At 33.1% G+C, this 21,020-nt stretch overlaps 1 protein-coding gene across 1 annotated transcript; it reads left to right on the forward strand.

The window, feature by feature from the left end:
* Positions 1 to 9,863: 9,863 nt before the first annotated feature.
* Positions 9,864 to 19,324, forward strand: LOC128552423 (baculoviral IAP repeat-containing protein 7-like). Its single transcript, XM_053533461.1, has 3 exons — positions 9,864 to 9,949; positions 17,354 to 17,443; positions 17,673 to 19,324. Exons 1-3 carry the CDS (start codon positions 9,874 to 9,876, stop codon positions 17,840 to 17,842), a joined length of 336 nt encoding a protein of 111 aa, XP_053389436.1. The 5' UTR covers positions 9,864 to 9,873; the 3' UTR covers positions 17,843 to 19,324.
* The last annotated feature ends 1,696 nt before the right edge of the window (positions 19,325 to 21,020 follow it).

Consider the following 21,020-nt stretch of genomic DNA (forward strand, 5'->3'; position numbering starts at 1 on the left):
CCACAAATAATTATTCATTTTTTTGGGTTTAAAATAATATTTTACCCCCAAGTCAAATCAAAAAACACGCAGCGACGATGATGAGAATTAAATTTTTGAGCTAAAGCTGCGTGCTGGGGAAATAATGTAAAAAAATTAACTCTATGGGGTTTCCCCGTTGGTTTTTAAAGAATTTGGGCTTAATTTTTTTCTGAAAGATTTACAAAACAAGAGGATACCCACGGGAAAAGGGGACGCAATCAACGATACACAACAAAATAATATAAACCCTTTTAAAAAACGGGTGGTAAAAAAAACCCCAAAATTATTTGTTTATTTACAACGACCGATAAAGTATTCACAAAAACATAAACCAATTTTTTAAAACATTTTTGAATTAAAGCAGAAATGAAAATTACACTTTGACCTTGTCGTCTGAAGTTTGGTAATGGGTTTTTTTTTTTCCAGAAACAGAATACCAAGTAAAAAAGATATATGTGATGTAAAAATTTTATTATAAAAAAAATAACAAAATACAGGAAATCTTTTAAAGATCAAATTTTATATTTTTTTGGATTTGTTTATTTTAACTTGGGAAAATAAAAAGGAAGTAACTACAAAAATCCTAAGCATTTTACATTAACACTAAATTAAAAAAATTCCACCGGCAGCTAAAATTTTGGTTTACGGGAATTGATTATATAGGAAAAAGTTTTAAATAAAAAATTGGAAATGAAATTGTTATTTTTTAAAAAAAAAAATATAAAAAAAAATATAATGGTATCAAATTATATTGAAAATAAAATTAACCTTTCGATGGACAAAAGAAAAATTTTGACAATTTATAAAAATTTAAAATTCACATACTTTTTGATTAAAAAAATAACAATACGTGGGAAATTTCCTTTTCTTTTTAACAAAAACACAAAATTTAATCAAAAAAAAAAAGCGGCAAATAAGAAGGGATTAGAAATTACCATTTCAAAAAAAACAAAAGTCCATCAAGGGCAAATGGGGGATTTTTAGGGGGCTTTGGCTGGTTTGTTAGAAAAACAATTCTTCCAAAGGCAGCAAAATATTCCAAAAAAAATTAGCCCCCCTAGGCTCGGGGCTTTGTCTGGGCGGCCATATGGTGTTTAAAATACTTGGGAAAGTATGATTTTATAGCAATGATAAGAAATGTTATATCACCGTTTTTTACACCTAATCAAAAAGCAACTAGTAGGATCGGGGTATTAAATTTAAAACCCAAAAAAAAAAACAAGACGGGGGGTTTTTAGGTTTTGTGGGAGTCTAGGGAAAACCTTTGATTACATCTTTGTTAAGTGGTAAGGACATGGCCGGGATACAGATTATTTTCCCAAAGAAACCCACAGACGAAACCCATAGTAAAAAAAAAATAAATTTTTAAAAAAACCTATTTCTAACTTTGAAATTTAAAAATGGGAAAACAATTAAAATTAAAAAATTTTAGGGGTGTATTTAGTAGAAATAATTTCCCAAAATGAACTTCCCCAACCACAGTTTTCCAAAAAAAAAGAAAATTGAGGGAATTATAAATTTGGACCTCTGTTGGCCCCGGGAAAACATTGGGTTTGTTACTTAAAAAATATGTACTTGATTTATTGGACTTTCCCCCCAAAAGGAATAATTAATTATAAACCCGGGGTTAATAAACAACATACAATTCAAAACAAACAAGTACCCTTGGATATTATTGTTTATTTTTCATTAAACGTAAAATAAAGTACCGTTGTAGATTTTGTTTTAAAAAACTAAAAATTTAAAAAGTAAAACAAAATTTAAAAAACTATAAACTTTTTTTTAAAATTTTTTTAATTAATAAGGACAAAACATTGTAAATTGTTTTAGTTGGAGATAAATATAGAATAACTGATTCTCTTAAAAATTCCTTTTTGGTTTTTTTTTATTTAAATAATGTTTTTCTTTATTTTAAATATCTTTTGTTAAAACGGGGTTTTTTTCGGTTTAACAAAGATTTTAAAAATTTTTTGGGGACAGTTATCGAGGGAACCCAAAAACCCTAGGTCGTGGGTCAAAGACCCCGAAGGTTCCAGCTTCGCGAGTTAGTATTATAAGTTTAGGGTAAGGTTAAGGTGCACTTATAGAATAGGAATAAGAGGTCAAGTGGGGTCAAAACGCCAAAACCCTTATTTTACATTACTACTAATAAGTAATACATAAGCAACTACAAATCAATCATACAGTCTCAGTTTGTCCAATCATTTTTTTAATTCGCCATATCCTACACCGATATTAAGTATGCATTGGAAAGAATTTCTATACGCTTTAGCTTTCAATTTAATCCACTTGTCTATACTATGTGTAAAACTGTTTAACTGCCATTTGCTATGCGATATTAATAATTGTATATATATATTTAAAAAAATCGTGCAATAAAAAAACACAATCTAGCTTTTTCAACATTTTTAATCTTTTTGACGAGATGATTTCAATCGGTATGAGATTACAGTTACAAACTTCATACCCTTATCATTAGTATTCGCTGTCAAATAGTATTATGACAATGCTTGATTGTCATTCATTCTTTCCAGTGACACAGAGTCCATTGTTAACATTTGTACTCAATATCGGTGCACTTGTTAAAACCACTACATTTTCAAAAAAAAATATACACGCAGAACTCTAGTAGTTTCTACGTAAGTAGGACAATTGGTCGTGCATTTAAGGTGCTGATTGCATCACGGACGTTTACGACTGGAGCTCTACAGGGATCATGACCGCGCCTCATTTGACATCAGATCTGGTTTTACAAATTAATAAGTGTACTGACCAATTACTGCGAAAAATTGATATGCTAAACTGTCGATAAGGCCTAAAAATTCTTTGTGTCCGGTAATATGCTCAAACAAATTAGAATAGGTAGGTCGGATATTTTTTGGAATTTTTATTTACCGGTATTAAGGGAGTCTTTTAAGAAATTACTTTTTTGTGTCAAAAATAATTACAAATAAGGGGTTGTGCCTTTAGAACATCAGTAAGTTGATTTCTAACATCATTGGCCATGTTTAAAGCATAAAAAGTGCAGTTTTGCAACTTTTAGTTGAAAAAAAAATTCTCCAAGGCCATAAAAACATTAAGGGTCGGGCCAACAATTTAGGATAGGTCGCGATACCGGAAACAAACAATTTGTTTTTTACGCCTAACATTCTTCCTTCTTATTTGATTCGAACGTATTGATGTATAATTCTTTATACTACAATTCAATACTTATAACAGCTGTTAAGTCTTTTTATCATAAGTTTGACATCTTATACATAACAGTTCTATATGGATCGATGTGGTTACGGTTTTGCATTTCAACACCGCAACGTAAAGCAGTGGCAGTAGACTTCATCTGCAGAAAACCTTAGTTTCACTTCCATTTAAAACATTTCAATCATGAAACGGCGGGCAGTTAACCTAACCAGTGTTCGTGGATTCTGTACCAGTACAAACCTGTTCTCTGCAAGTACCTGCCAACTTTCCCACATGGATTATCAGAGGCGGAGGACGAATGATTACAGACACAATGTTTTTTATCAAATCGTCACGGAGAACACATACGCCATGCCCGGGGATCGAACTCGCGACCTCGCGATCCGTAGACCAACGTTCTCCCTACTGAGCTAAGCGGGCGGGCATGTTTAATCTGAGGCGATATGTTTATTCCTTCGGCCAATCCACGGAAATTGTATGCACTTTGTATCAAAGAATACTGCAAATCTCTCTATATATATATGCAAAGCATGTGTATGGACACACTAAGACCCAAACTATGAATAATATTCAGTTAAGTTAAATATATCTGTCAGCAATATCTATTAGTTTCTAAAATGCGCAAATCAAGCAATGACAGTACGTTTATCTTTAAAAATTTAGAAAATGTTATTGTTAAGCTAACATCTATATTTTCAGCACCGTATAAGCTGACAGATGAACAAACAACATTTGATGACCTGTTCTGGATTGTCAGTAAGTCTTCTAGTTTTTTGATTTCGTAACCTAGAAATAAGGCAAAAGTCCATCAACTTCAGCTATTTATACATTCATTCTTGCACACCGGACTGGCGTTTCCGGTGATTTTACCCATGCCGGCAAAACCCATCTGACACCCCCATGCTAGATGACTCTCGTGCTGTTAATGACAACTAGTGGTTCATACAATGATAATATATAGTTTATGTAAAATACGAAAAAAGCAGGTACCTTGATAGTTTCTCTCCGTTCCTTATAGTATATTTATCGATTCAAAATACGTAAGTTTATCGTAAAAACATAACGTTACGCTACAAACTATAAAACTAAAGTGGAACTTTGTTATTGTGCATAACGCAAAACATCATGACGTCACTTCTGCTTACGGACGTTAATTTCTTGCGCTTTGTGTTCGTTCTCTACTATAAGAAAGAGTGCTAAAATGAGTGCTACCTTTTGTAAAATACGGTATGCAAGAAAAATAATCTGCCAGAATAAAAACTAACATGTATACGATATGCAAGAAAAAATATCAGCCATTTGCTTACGAATCGGATGGAAATATCCGTCCCTCGGCCACCTGCGCATGGTGCCCTCGGGACGGATATTTCTATCCGATTCGTAAACACATGACAGATATTATTATTCCGGGATTGTTTAAGACCGGTAGTCGCTTTCTGCCGTATATTAAACAAAAATTATACTCATTTGAGTAAACCTTGTGTATAAAAAAGGCAGAATTCTTTCTCTTTGAAATTATTATTTACAACACACGCACTTATAGTAGATTGTTTTAAAACTGACTTTCATATATTAGCGTTTTGCTTTTGCAACTGCTCTAAATCAATTAAAGGCTCATCCTAAAAATCTATATCAAAATTTGATGATTTCTACCAAAATCTAGCGGTTAAAATACCCCACCTACCCGAGCTACATTTTCGCCATTTTTTATACTCATACATTTATCAAAATTACAGTTTTTTTAATAAGACATCATCAGATAATTGTGTTAAAATTCACAGTTTTATATTTTTTAATGAGAAAATATAATAATTTGCAATCGGTTTAGGTTATAGACAACGTGCATACAAACGTAATACGTACGAGGGGCGTTCAATATGTAATGTTACTCCGTACGTAGTTCCGTAACCGCTTATTATTTTAGATGCGGTTATCGGCACATTATAGAGTAATTTATTGGCAAAACAATGCTATATAAATTAGAACAATCGGTAGATTCAAAGTAAAAACATAGTCCTTTGAGTGAGGTGTACTCGGGTATACTAGACAATTTTATGTCCAAAATATTGAGATTGTAATATGCATTTCCTAGATTCTACTATTTAACAACTAGAACTATAGTTCAATTTTCAGTTTAAACAGATAAAACAAATCATGATCTTCACAAAAAACACATGAAAACTAAAATAAAAAGGTTTATAACAATTTTAAATTGAGTGTGTATATTTTTACTCGAAATATGATAAGGTGGGTACAATAAGCTTCTGCAATTTTGTCAGGCGCGATTATCATCGTTAAAAAATTCTTGTATTTAAATTTGATACTAGTACCTTAATTCTCGATTGCGAAACTAGTTCTTACAACTTTGATTAATCGTTCTCAACACCCATTCCAGATGGAATCAACCTCGAGTTTAGATTTTTTAGTTATGTTGTAAAATTAAAAATGCAATAAATAGTTTATAACAAACGCAAACTCATCACAACCGGTTGAGTTCTTATATATTTATTATTGGACGGAATCTAAATAAACTGCATATGTAATATTTGTGGATCTTCTTCACTTTCTTCTTTTTCCCTGTATTTATATCCGTATTGATGAATTACAATACATTTGGGATATGTATATATATATATATATATATATATATATATATATATATATATATATATATGTGTGTGTGTGTGTGTGTGTGTGTGTGTGTGTGGAGAGTGAGAGAGAGAGAGAGAGAGGGGGAGAGAGAGAGACAGACAGACAGACGGACAGACAGCCAGAATTTTCCTGAGGGGTGGCCTCAAACGTAATCGTTAATCGTTCTCGACCCGGTTCGCGCCCGTATGGCCGTGGCATATACCCATACTATACAGATATATTGAGGTATTGGTCCAAGCTTGTGGTTGACAGTAGGAATTATTATTGAAGACATGTAGTTTCTGACTTTTAAAGTAAGTGGCAACTTCTGACTGCAAAAACTAAAAAATAATAGAACATATTTTTAGAATTTAAAACGTACATAGAAATATTCTGGTATCAACACGAGTGGTACAAACTGAGTGTTTGTTTTTATTCTCTGAAATATACATGAATGCATATTCGTTCAAGTTTGTTTCTCGTACTAGGTCAGTTTTCTTAACACTCCTACTCCTGTATTGATGAAGATGAAATATTAGCTATTCATAATGCTGATAAATTATGTTTGAAGTTTACTGTGGAATAATACTACTATAAAACTTAAGTAGTGATATTCTAGCACCACCCTTCGCTCAAACTCAACGGTAGTTGACTGGTTTCATAGTCAGATAAGTGATACCATTGATCAACTGCGTTCGCTCAGGAAGAAAAAAAATATTGCAATCAACTCTACATCCGAAAAATCGCTTGAACTCCTAGACAATTTCAATCTTGGCTGTTCGTTGGAAACGACATTACACTAGTCTACATATAAAACATGTGCTCATGTAAACATAGCGTATATGCACTCACTTTTCAGCTTATGAAAACTTGCATAACACAAATTTCTTTTCTATGAAATATTTTAGTTCTTAATTTTATGTAAATTTTGCTTTTCAGTTTGGTACACCATTTGCGTAGTCATTTGCGTAATCTACATGTTGCGCTACGTGTTCGTGAAAATTCGTAAAAATAAAGGTAATACATCGTTTTTTATGACACTAGATAACATGCATCTGGCACAGAAAACATTAAACTCTATTGGATACTGTTGTTATTATACAAATTAAAAATATTGGTTTATTTCTGGGAAGCAAAGGAGCGCAGCAAATAGCCTACCGCAAGTAGAAAGAGATATAACAGGCGAAATGAATAAAAATCGCATTGTTTCTATTTTATTATTTCTAAAAAATGGGTTCAAGTGGTAGACTAATGAAATTAATCAAAGAGGTGTTTGTTTTACATTAAACGCATTACATATTATCTAAAGCATACTATTTATTAAGAATATGTTTGTAAGTGACAGATCCATTTCGACCAAGTGACTCTGCGTCACTTAGACCGTTAAGCGTTTGAATTAGTAATAATTAGTTCAAATCCGGTAAAAGATGATTTAAGATGTACGTAGCATAATCCTATATAAAAAGAACACTAGTAAGCATTTTATTCTATGTGTGTAAGCATACTTCAATGACCATTTAAGTCACAGAAATTTCAGTGTTTATCAAAATCGTAGATACAAACCTACGCTTGTACTCTCCAAAAGATTGGGATCGTTCATGTTTTTCGTGTTATTTTCATTCTTTGCTGATTCCTCTTTCTCAGGCGCATATCGTAGTTTTTCAAACAATCCCTGATCTATAGATAATAAAACGACGTATTATTTAACTTTTAACACTTGCGCCCGATTACAGATAACGATTTCACTTTAATGTCTTCACAATATACATCTCAGTATCTTTGTCAGACAATAGCTTTGAAGGTTGTATAATTAGTAACCTAACATGAATAATCATACGACTTTGGAAAACTACCTGTTATTGATATCATCAGGCTACCACTTGAACGCTATACTTTTTCTTTCAAAAATAGCACAATACGATTTTCTCCTCCATACTATACCGGGTATTTAAGACCAAGTTTTATGTGTTTTAAGGTTTGTGTTACATTTCTTGAAAAGTTCCGACGATCTGTTGTAGAATTTAGTGAAAGCCTTCAGTACTTTATGATACCGGAAACCCTGTTGTAATACGTTCTGGTAATATGAAGATTTCTAACATTAAAATCTTTTAACTTTGAGTAAGATACGTTGCGAAATATAGACACCGTAAGATGCAGCTCGAGGGACATCTCCGTGAAGGGGGTGGGTTGGGGGGAGAGATGGCAATCGTCTCTTTTATCATACATTTTCTTAATTATTTCATTCATTGCAGGGTATTCTCTAAAAAAAATAATGCATGGTGAGAAATACAGCAAAAGGAAAGTAACTTTAAAGAAGGAACGAAAGTTCTCTGAAAAAGACATCATGTACACAAATAAAGCGAGCGCAAACGGAAAAAAAATATTAAAAGCTTTACCTAAACTTCATTTATCAGATTAAGTAATAAGCAAACATTTACCTGCTATAAGGATTACTATTGAATACTACAATTTTCTTAAAGATCTTAAATTGCACAACAAAACTAAAAAAAGTATATATAAAGTTCAACTGCAGTCCTAAATGGACTAACCACTATAATAAAGAATTTGTTACAAAATTGTTTTTATTATTTTATTCTATGTAATAGTGACAAATGCCAGTCTATTTTTCGTTTAGATCTGATTGTAATATTATTATTTTGGACATAGTATATAGATTAGCTGCATTAACAGTTTTAAAAACAAAAATTTAAAAAATAATATACCATAGTTTAGGAGCTAGTTTAAGTCTTAAACTAATATTTGCTTAGTCGATTGCAGATGCAGAAAATTTTATAAGGAAAACTATATAATTAGTGTTCGTTCTATGAAAAGTAAGCAAAAACGAAAACTGATTTTACCAGTGTAAATTCTTGTTATAAAAGAGACAAAAACAGTATAATTTCAACGTGTTGGAATGACGTTTTCTCCAAAGAGCCTTTAATCAAATCCATTGCATAAGAAACCAGAACCTGCAAGTTCCACCTTGTGTTTTACATTCATTAACATATTCAAAATTACCGATGAGTCTATAATAGTATGCTTACATGAACACATTTTAAGTAATTTATCAAATAACCGTTCCTTTCTATATCCATATATTCATGTATATGTGAGACGTAAATCGAGCCTGAAACATTTTTTGTTTGTGTTGCGTTGGGCGACCTGTTCCTATAATGATACAATTCGAAACAAACAAAGACATCTCAGCTGTTGTATTTCAGACACAAATTTACATATATCTTTGGCAGGAGAAATGAATACCATGAAGCAACAGGAGGCACCTAAACGCCAGTTGGAAGAAAAATGTAAACGAACAAAACATGTTTGTACATGTGATATTCTGCAGACAAAACAGAAACGTTAACGTTCATAAAATAATGATATGAATTATATATTCAGAATACATTATGTTGCAACAAGAAAATTGAACATACAACACAGAAACGTATTTGGGCTATTTCAAAAGTAATGAAAATCGCACGCTTCCATAGAAGTTTGATATGCAACACACTCGAGTTTTACATAGAGGAAACGTGACTCTTTATAATCCAGCAATGTTTTATTGACAATTATCGTAGCGCGGCGCATTCTTATATAGATCTTTTGAAGTAAGTATGAAACAATTAACAAAAAAAAAAATCTTGATGGTCGTCGCATCTGTTTTCATGACAGGGCTATAAATGTTACGTTAAAGTTCTGAAAGTACTGAAGCACAAGTAAACGAAAATAAAACAAAAATCCGTTGACTGGTCGTCGCAGTCTTTAGTTGTTCCGTGACAATGCTGCGGCTCATAAAAGTGTTATCGTTCAAAAGTTTCTGATAGATGAAAATGTAATACAAATCAATCATCCCTCTTATTCATCAATCTATGTCCTCGTGACCTTTTCTTTTCAACATGTCAAATGATCCTCACAAATGCATGTAGGATGTTATATAATTGTTGGCATTTCAGTTAGAAAAATTGTACAAATACAAAATTATTTCCGTAACACACTGTTAATTTTTCAGACCTTGAAAGTAACATGGAGTCCGAAGACGTTGAAAAGGAAGATCACGTTAAGGAGAAAGGAACGTCTAATACAAGCAAGATCAAGGAAGGTAAAATAGCCCGGCTTATAAGTCATTCGATCTTGCACTTTTTAGTACAGACAAGCCATGATCATAAAATGATTGAAGGTTATGTCAAATAGAAATCTGGATATGGAACACTGACTTTTTGCACATTCTCTTGTCATGGGCAGACAACTCATATAAAGGATATTTTCAGCAAATTTCTTTTTAAATCGTCATATTTCGCTCAGTTCTTAATAAAATTTAAGATTTTTGGGATTTAAGTGTTTTGTGTTAATATCTCTCTATTTATAGTATTCAAAGCAGGTTTACTCTCAAGTTTATTCTTGCACAACGACTTTCGTTATTTTGATAAAAATGCTCTTAGTAGATATATTTGTAATACATCTTGACAAAATTGTTATATAATTTATCTTTATAGGAATGCCAAATTGAAATAATGTAAATAAATAATATATTTCAGAAAAAGACAAAAATATTCATTGTGGTTTATGAACAGCTATCGGTCCTTTTTTTCAAAATTACCGTAAAATGTTAGTGATATAATATCTATATTTCAATACAAAACCATTAATACAATACTTTTTACACTTTTGTGACATTATCCGCGATCGAATATATCATTTTCCTGAAAAATATCAGTTAACGCAATTAAAGGGAGGTAATCGGTAAATGGAAATAGATTGTGAATATTTGTCGCATTACCGTGATTAATGTGTTATAATATTGGTTATCCAGACACTTATGTATTTAGATTAAAAGGTTCGTGGTCTCAAAAAGAATAATTGAGTGAAATCATTCATGGCGATTTACCATTAAGTTAAACAAAGAAGAAAGTAGTCAATCTCTGTATATTTAAGAAGTAAGGATTAATATCACGGGGGCGTAGCTCGAGTGATATAATTATACGCATCAGAATGACAAACAATGAAGAAAAAAATCACAAAATTAGATAAATTATTTCGATTCTAACACGTTACGAAGGACTTTAAAATACATCCTTGACGGCATCCATCAAATGCTAGTATTTGCCTATTTTCTATTTTCTGTTGATTTCTTTTCCTGCTGAGCGACTGTATTCCATCTAACGCTTTGACATAATAATTGTGAGGTCAGGAAATGTATTGATATATAATAATACACAATAATCAGCTTGGAAAATGAATTCGGTTGTGTTAGATTCTGCGAAACGCGCAGATTGGTAAAACAGCATTATAAAGTCCATTATGGCGTCAAATGGTGGCATGACGTCCGGTTTACTACTACTTGGATAAATGAAGCCCAGCCAATTCTATCACAACATTTCAATGAGCATGTAAAAATAAAAATAAAGAAGGCCGTCGAGTGGTTTTTCACATGATTTATCACGATTCAGAGCTCAGATGCGCAGGAATTGATCCAAAATGATTTTAATATATCTAATTAAAATGCGATATTTTTAACAACGTGATTGATATGAAGACATTGGTGTATTATTTTAAGTGAAATGTTTCTATAAATCTAACAAAGCTGTTTTACTCTTTGTAACGGCATGATATGGTGTTCCGTTTGGACAATCGTGACTTTTTATTTAAAACTAAACCGTGATGCACGATGGTACGATGACGAAAACGCGATGGTGCGATGGCACGATGATGAAACAACGATTGTACGATGGTGAAAACGCGATGGCATAATGATGAAATCGCGACGGTGCGATGGTACGATGGTGAAATATCGATGTTATATCGCGTTTTCATCATCGTACCATCGCGTTTTCACCATCGTGCCATCGCGTTTTCATCATCGTACCATCGCGTTTTCACCATCGTGCCATCGCGTTATCACCATCGTACCATCGCGTTTTCACCATCGTGCCATCGCGTTATCACCATCGTACCGTCGCGTTTTCACCATCGTACCATCGCGTTTTCACCATCGTACCATCGCCTTCCGGTTAGAAAGGCGTAGTTCCGTGCACTTGAATTTTTGTAAACAATAGATGAATGTATATATCTCAATGTATTTTGTGAGAAGAAATTTACCATTTAGATTCAGCTGTTTTGCAAAATGGTTTTCAAAATGTTCAGTGCTCAACTCATTAAAACTGTGTAAAATTTTCAAGGCCACGTCCTTTGTATTTATGTATGCATGAAAGTAAATAAAAAGCTGGATGTAATAGTTATTCATGTTAGGATGTAGAAGGTACATAGTGCAATGTGAAAATGAGATTTATTACTGACACATATACTGTACCACTGCTCATGACCACCGGAAGGCGATGGTACGATGGTGATAATGCGATTGTACGATGGTGATAACGCGATGGTACGATGGTGAAAACGCGATGGTACGATGGTGATAACGCGATGGCACGATAATGAAAACGCGATGGTACGATGTTTATAATGCGGTGGTACGATGATGAAAACGCGATAGCACGATGATGAAAACGCGATGGTACGATGATGAAAACGCGATGGTAAGATGATACGATGGTGAAAACGCGATGGTACGATGATGAAAACGCGATATTACATCGACATTTCACCATCGTACCATCGCATCATCGCGATTTCATCATCGTGCCATCGCGTTTTCACCATCGTACCATCGTTGTTTCATCATCGTGCCATCGCACCATCACGTTTTCGTCATCGTACCATCGTATATCGCGGTTTAGGATTCAATAAAAAGTCACGATTGTCCAAACGGAACACCGTAGCATGATGTGTGTTTCATTCTGTACATTTTTACAAACTAACATAATAGAAGATATACTCAGATGAACAGTACTAAGTCGCGATTTATTTCTTACGTTAATCAAACTGTACTTATATCTGACAGATGAATATTTTTAGATTGAAAGAAAATTGACATCATAACATAATTTAATCACACAAAGCATGAAAAACTCCCACAGAGTAATTATTGACCTGTCATCCTAAAGGTCTATGGCCATAGTGTAAAATAAAAATCAGCTCTGAAAAAAAGAAGAAAAGAAAAAACATAATTATTCGTGTTTTAAATGTTAAGGGGTGCGTATTTCGAACGCATCCATGTAGTACATACCAAAATGGAAACTGCTAATTTGCTATTTATATCATATAAATGCATTTTTATTTGTCTTTCTTTAACATTGTTTACTCTGATTCAGATTTGCATTACTTTAACTTTTTTTTATATAGATTAACTTTTCAACTTACGGCATATATTTATACTAGCATGCATTATCATGAAAGTGTCTTATGACTAATATCCAGTGTAATCACAAAGAATGACGACGCGACGTCTGTAAGCAATCGTACATCCAAACGTTCTCATATTTGTAGCCCCGTTTTGGAAAGTCAATTAACTTCGGTGGAACTATTTATTTCATTTCATTTCATCAAATGCAATCGTTTTAGAGTACTAAGTTGTGTAAAAAAAATGCTTATGTTCATCTTACATTCACTTTCATTAAGAAATAGGCTGTGGTTTAGTGGTTCACACCTGGGTATGAAACATATGGATGTTTTTAGGTTACAGAAGCCGGTAGTCTTCACACGCGCTTTAAATAAAAATCATGTATTTCATACCAAAATATAGATTTCTAAACCACGATGGTGATGTGTATCTTGTAACCACTACTTGAAATATTCAGTCTTATTTTACATATTTTGGGAGTTATACTTCTCAGGAACCCTACAGCAAATGTATTAATGTGGTGTCACAATGCAGTTTTCCCATTGGTCACATTCGGTAACATACACATTTACCATAATTGTTCCACCTTTACGTAAAGTCGTAGTGATGGTACACAGGTTTATCGTTCGTTTATAAAGCAGAAGCAATTTTTACATATACTAATGAGGTAGCATGTCCAAATTGTTATGTACTTTGTTGATATAGAAACATATGTAAAAGTACATTTATATATATTTTGTGAACAGTCATACGACAGACTAGCACAGTGTATCATCTCACTGGTGAAATGCAGTTTGATATAAATATGTTAGATCAAAGTCGCCACACTATAAGAAAAACATTGAAGCAATTATACATTTTTTCTCATTAATTTATATTATAGAATATTGTATCTCTGACAGGTATAAACACCCCAAAAATGAAATTTAGTTAGGAAATCGTTTCAAACATGCGCAAATGTTCAGTTTAATTCATCAGTTAAAAAGAATATTAGGACGAGTACCCTCTCTCTCTCCCCCCACCACACACACAACACACCTTCTTTCCGGATATTTTACCTCATCGGGATCAACTTGCATTAGTTCGTGTCAAAACATTATCTCACATGCCACTTTTAAAAATAGATTATAGATTTCTAAACAAATGTTCTAAATGACTACAATAAACAATAAAATATGAGCTACATACTTAAATTAATATATTAAGTTTTTTATTGAGCCGCTTCTAAATGGGCTGAGGCATTGATGTGAAGAAAAGTACATGATATTGCATGTTTCAATTAGCTGTAATTTTAGCTGGGCAGATTAAGTCATTTGTTCAGGAAAATACTGCATTTGGTGATGCAAGCATGAAATTTGGCATGTGTACTCGTCTGAGCCTTCTTTCAAAAAGCCCGTTAGCCACTTGAAAATTCAATATGATGGCCATTTTTCAAGATTCAAGCAGCCTTTGCAAACACACAAAGCGTTCTGCATACCCAGCTGGTTGCATATGGGGACAGGCACTGTTTAGCCAAAAGAAAGTCGAGTATCCTGCTGAATGGGGATGGGAGAAGCAAGGTGACCTATGGCAGATACTCTGAACAATAATCCACCAGTTGCAAATAGCTGTAAAGAACTGACAAAATGTGTATGTAAAAGAAAATGTTATGGTAGGTGTAAATGCAATGGTTTTGGACTCCGCTGCAAATATAACAACTATTTGGCAAACATATAAAGTCTTGAGACATGCCTTAGAGAGGAAACAAGTACTGTCAATCTGCATTGCTTCACCTATGACACAAAGCAGATCTTTTATTTATCAAAATTGTTGTATCTACGTTTATTGCTACATACACTTTAATTTTAAAAATGCCTACCTTATATACAGTTTGACCACAAGTTCCAATCAAGCAGTGACGGCCATAAATGGACATAATTGAAATATATCCCATGTAGAGACACAAAGACTTATCGTTACAATTTCTAATTTTAAAAGGAGGGGGGGGGGGGGGGGGGGGTAATTTTGTTAACATTCATGTCAAAGTATGGAACTTGGCTTTGTACAGTGCCTAATGACTATGAAGGTATGTGTGAAGTTTCAACCCAGTAAATGTAGTAGTTTCTGAGAAAAAAAAATTAACGTTGAAAATTTCAAAAGGGGGGTAATTTTGTTAAAATGTATGTCAGAGTTATAGAACTTGTCTTTGTACAGCGCCTAATGATTACAATCCATGTGTGAAGTTTCAGTCCATGAACAGATTTGAGAAAAACTGAACACCTTAATGAGTCACTGCCTGTCATTGCCTGCGTCGGAAAAAGCTAGCCTTATCTCAAGTTAAAGCCAGCGTTAAATATGTATGTCCATCATTAAATTATTAACAGGACGTCAGTTAATGAAATTAGTGCTTACATGAACGGCGTATCTTGAAACACGCCAATTGGATTTGACATCTTTTGTTATCAAAGTTTGCACCAAAATCACCTTAAGGTATGTTTCCGAACTGAAAAAAACTGAAGCTGCTCAAAAAAATCAACTTCTGTGCCCTTTAAAAGGCCGCCATATTGAATTTTCAAGTGGCTAATGGACTTTTTGAGAAAAGTAGGTCAGACGAGTACACATGCCAAATTTCATGCTTGCAGTATGCAGTATTGTTTCAGTTATTTGCCCAGCTATTTTGACATTTACTAACAATATACTTTTCTAAATGAGTACACATATGTGCATGTAGTAATTTGAAAGGTATTTGAAAAGTCTTAGTATTACGCTAAAAGGTTTGGTAAGTGCATGTTGTCATACACTTTACAGCTGTATGCAACATCGCGGTACAAATAAAATATCTCTGACAGATCCCTACAAATATTCTTGAAGGGAATATTTCTTCTTTCAGTTTTATATACGTTCCTTGTTTTTAACAGAAAGGGTCTGCTTTTCTTAGTAATTTATATGCCATCCCTTAGCCTATCTCTGTTGCGAAATAGCCATGCAATTAACCACTCTACATTGTTCTTCATTATATTATATAAAGTAATATATCGCTGCAAAAGTATAATTCGAATTAAGATCTACGTATAAATTAATTATTACATAAATACCAAGTTTAGTTCGTATCCATAAGGAAGAAATATACAACATTTAAAAATGAGCAAAATATAAGGCATCTCTCCCGTATGTGTGGACAAGTTTAAAATGACCCGAAAAGGCATTTATAGTCGGAGGAATTCTAAAGCGATATAATCTAATTATGAACACCTACTTCCATTTTTTTATAACGCTATTTTATAAAAAGTTTGTCTTTGTTTGAAAACAGAATGAAAAGTTTACGATTTGTGATACATCGTTTTAGATAATTTATCCCTCTACATACAAATTATTCCCAAAGTAACCTTTCTTTGACATTTCTTAACATAATGTAACTTTGAGAAGCTCTACACAGTCCAATTGTTTGTCACCAGATAATTAGAAATTTCGAAAAGGGCGATAAAATTTTATACGTTGGTGAACATGATCAAATTATTTTTACGAATTCAATTGTCCTAATGATGACGTCATAAAACAGTTTGTCCAGGCTTTCATAGTTGACTGATTCGAGTGTTCCATATCCAGAATTTATCTTCTGGTATTGTTCTATAAGAAATGTAATATCATAAGTCTCTACTAAAATGTGCAAGGTTCGGCCATATTTTAGAATTTATAAGCCGGGCTAAAACGACAAAACCTTAACCGTAAAATAGAATGTCCAGCCTTTATATCAGGGGTATATGTCGTTGCTGCTGTCCGTACATCCATACATCCGTCCACCCGTCCTTTTTAAACTGTGTACAACATCTCACACACTGTTTGCTTTAAACGTTCACAGATGTACAAGCTTGATGAAAGAACTTTTGTTATGCTTATTGCAGGTTTGTACTGTACTTTTATTCGTATATTTTATATTTCTGATGAGTCGATGTAAGGAGGTTACAAGAACACATTGTCCTGTATGACTTTTCCAATCACATGTTCAATTTTATATATTATATATATTCCATATATTTACATGTTATATACAATACAGACTATAACTTGCTTGTTGTGCAGCGAATTATGTACACCTTATTCTAAAATAAACTTAAAATAAAAGTGATAAATAGACGATCACACGTTAGAATGATGAATGGGTATTTATAGACGTGATTTTGCACTTTATGTGATATTTTATGATTGATCTAGAGATCAGGTCGTGTATACAAAATGCTACAGTACGAAACAATAACAAGCAAAGACATCTTAGCTGTTGTATTTCAGACCCCGCTGTACACATATCTGTAGCAGTGATAGGAAAAATGAATACCATGAAGCAACAGGTGACAGCTAATCGCCATTTGGAAGAAAAAGGTAAAAGGACAGAACTTATATATGTATATTTGCAATGTTATGAGCAATTAAGTATTTATTCAACAGATAGGAGTACGAAACGAAAGCAAACTCTTTGATTTATGATGACATGGAGACATTTTGAGAGGGTACAAAGGAAATTCTGTTTTAGATGATATATATTGCTATTCGAAGTGCGATTTGTTGATGAATTGGCAAATAAAATGTAAATATTTTATTATTTTAATAGGAAAAGAAGAGCTGGAAATTAGAAGCAGATGTAAAATCTGTCTTAATGCAGACCTATGTATGGTATTCTTTCCATGCCGTCATGTGGTAGCCTGTGAGGCCTGTTCTGACAGGCTTAAAACATGTGCAGTGTGTCGTGCTCTGATTAGAGGATCAGTCAAAATAGATTGAGCTCGTAATAATATTTGTACACACAGACAATTTCAGTATATACTTTGCTTTTCCTCCGTATTTCTTAATTGTGCATCATTTAAGTCTTCAGTTAGTACTGTTTTTGCTGGTATTTTCTTTTTTGTCTATAACACAACTTACCCAGTGATCCTGTACTTACTGTTATTATGATTATTAACATTATTATTTTAAATAATATTTATAATCTTACTATGTATTAAGTATAACCACCTTTAATTTTAATTTTTGTCACAATATACTTTAAGGTATTGGACCCCTAATAGTTATGTTTAGAAAATGGCATTTGCTTGGTATATTCTTGAAGTTGATCATGTTTTGCACTGTGTTGCAAATTTTAAAGAACTTTTACCGTGCCGTTTTTTGTAAATTTTGTATAATTTATGGTATTTCCGCAAGCTCTAGTAAAGACAAATTTCAATGTGATGGCCACTATCTGAAACGTTTGCAGAGAATTCATTACAGCATTAATTTTGATAAAAGATACATCAGACTATTGTAAAACAATAATAAATCACAAATTATAACTGTAAATATCATTTTTTTTCTAGGGTGCCTCAAGTAAACAGATTTAATGAGTCAGAATTCTAACTCCAACATTGAAAATTTAAGGTTGAATCCTGTGTGTCGGTTTTGAATTTTGCTCACTTTATTCAAAAATAACCTTGGGGCAGAAGTAAAACCTACCTGCATTTCTTCCACAATATGTAATCTAAAGAAAGAATGCAAAATAGAGAACTTTTACCGTATGTAACTCAGTATTTTTAAAGATGTCTAACTCTACCTTTCATGATTCAGAGGTAAATTCACTTTGAACAGCAAGAAATCGCTTATATAATGAAATTTTTCCACTTTTGTACAATACATCCATAATAAGTCTTGAAAAAAGTAAAAACTTACTAGAAAAAAAGGAAAATATTTAAAAAAAAAAATTTGGTCCCAGTGGGGCTTGAACCTACGCCCCCCCCCCCCCCCCCCGCGAAAATTGCACTCAAGGTGGTAGGTTAAGTGTAGGAATTGAATACTCTTCAAAAAGGAGGTACTCTATTACGGGTCCAATACCTTAAACAATACTTGGATATACATTTGTGTATACATTATGTAGCCTATTGTACATTTTAATTTTTACGCCAAAATGTTTGTAACGTAACGTCATCTTTTATGACGTCATATATTCATGACGTTGTTTATTTCATATCATATTTGTAGACTTGCTGATGAAGACTTAATAAATAGTCGAAACGTTGAATAAAAATAGAGTTAGCCTTGTAATTCTCCTGTTCTCTTTATTGTGCATAGAAACTGAATTCTTTTATTATTCTTTAATTGTAAAACTAAAATTCTAAAATAGTAGGCATTCACTTTTAAAGCCGGGATATTCTAATTCATTACAGATCAGTATAATAAAAGGTTACTGTACTACTGTGTTATTGATTAGTTTGAAGGGGAGATTTAAATGCAGATGTCGTTCCATGAGTGCAAAAACTAGAAAAATGCATTTAAAAAAAAGAGCGATAAAACAATTCTTTTGAACTTTTAGATCTGCATGTATTGCACATATAATTTTATCACAAATAGGGTATAAACTTCTAGAAGTTAATTTTTAAATTGTATTCGTTATTAAGAAAAAAGTTAAATATCAGAATTGCGTTTACTTCCAAAATAGTATAAAGACTTTTCCTATTTACTTGCGACAGATTTTTAATCAAACATTCAGACCACGTGTGTTTTTAGCTCGACTATACGAAGTATATTGAGAACTATCCTATTCACCCTGGCGTCGGCGTCGGCGTCTTTCCGCGTCTCCAGCTTGGTTAAAGTTTTTTACACTTTCTCCTTTTTTCACCTTATTTCTGAAATTACTTGACAGAGTTGCTTTAAACTAGTTATTCCGTATCATAAACTAGTTATTCCGTATTATCGTGGGCCTCCGTGGCTGAGTGGTTAAGGTCGCTGACTTCAAATCACTTGTCTCTCATCGATGTGGGTTCGGAGCGTTGAATTCTTCATGTGAGGAAGCCATCCAGCTGGCTTAGTGAAGGTCGGTGGTTCTACCCAGGTGCCCGCTCGTGATGAAATAATGCACGGAGGGGCACATGGGGTCTTCCTCCACCATTAAAGCTTGAAAGTCGCCATATGGCCTAACATGTGTCGGTGCGACGTTAAATCCCAAAAAATCCGTATCATCATTCACATTATCTGGCATAAGGGCCATAACTCTCAAACAATTATTTCATGAATTATCTTTTTTACTTAGAATTTAAGGTTAAAGTTTTGTTTTGATGCACTTTCACACTTTCAGTTTATCGCATTTATTACTATATGAATTTAATTGAAATTTATAATAGTAGTTTCACATCATCACCCATATCTTAAGACACAAGGTCCATTACTCTGGCACCAGTTTTTCATGAATCATGCCCCCTTTTTTAATTGAAATTGCAGGTTGAAGTTTTGGTGCACTTTCACTCTATCTCAGTTATAACTAAATGGATTTGATTCAAACTTAAAGTAGTTGTTCCATCATCACCTTTATCATATGACACAAGGTGCATATTTCTTATCTTTAATGAGTTATGCCCCCTTTTGGCTCAGATTTATACTTATTTGGTGTTTTGATACACTTTATTTTTATCTCTCTTATTACTTAATATCTTGCGCAGACTCAAGCTATTGTGCAAGACCTTCATCCAACATTGGAGTCATTCAACACTCCAGTGACAGCTCCAGTTTCCTCAGTTTTACTATCCATCTAAATAGTCGAGACAGTTCTTGTTCTATATTGTTATTTTTAAAACTTATTTATAACTTCATAATGTTAATACTACGGTTATTTTAGTGCTATTTGCCATGTTAACGTAATAAAGCATATTAAATCATAAACTCGCTTTATCGGATGAATTCCTTGGATAATGACACTTAGTGCGCATCTCTGAACGGTTACATTGGCTTCTGAAAGGTATTTACTCAAACGTGGAGTGGAGTTGAGTGTAGTGAATTAGTTTAATAGTTCCTATATAGGTAAATAGAGGCATACATGGTCAGGCGAAAGACTTATAGGCTATGATGGCTCTTCGTTCAGCATACTAATTTTTCTTTAGAATATTGCAAACGTCAAGAAATGCCTTATTTTGTTAACTATACTTGCTTGCTACTTTAT

The sequence above is a fragment of the Mercenaria mercenaria genome, unplaced genomic scaffold (genome assembly GCF_021730395.1).
Source record: "Mercenaria mercenaria strain notata unplaced genomic scaffold, MADL_Memer_1 contig_2791, whole genome shotgun sequence".
NCBI lineage: Eukaryota > Metazoa > Mollusca > Bivalvia > Venerida > Veneridae > Mercenaria > Mercenaria mercenaria.

Bases quoted from the DNA above. Each gene is read 5' to 3' on its own strand.
- LOC128552423 (XM_053533461.1), top strand. From the start codon at position 9,874: ATGGAGTCCGAAGACGTTGAAAAGGAAGATCACGTTAAGGAGAAAGGA. The intron at 9,950-17,353 runs GTAAAATAGCCC...GTTGTATTTCAG, and splicing joins TACAAGCAAGATCAAGGAAG to ACCCCGCTGTACACATATCT. The intron at 17,444-17,672 runs GTAAAAGGACAG...TTATTTTAATAG, and splicing joins TCGCCATTTGGAAGAAAAAG to GAAAAGAAGAGCTGGAAATT.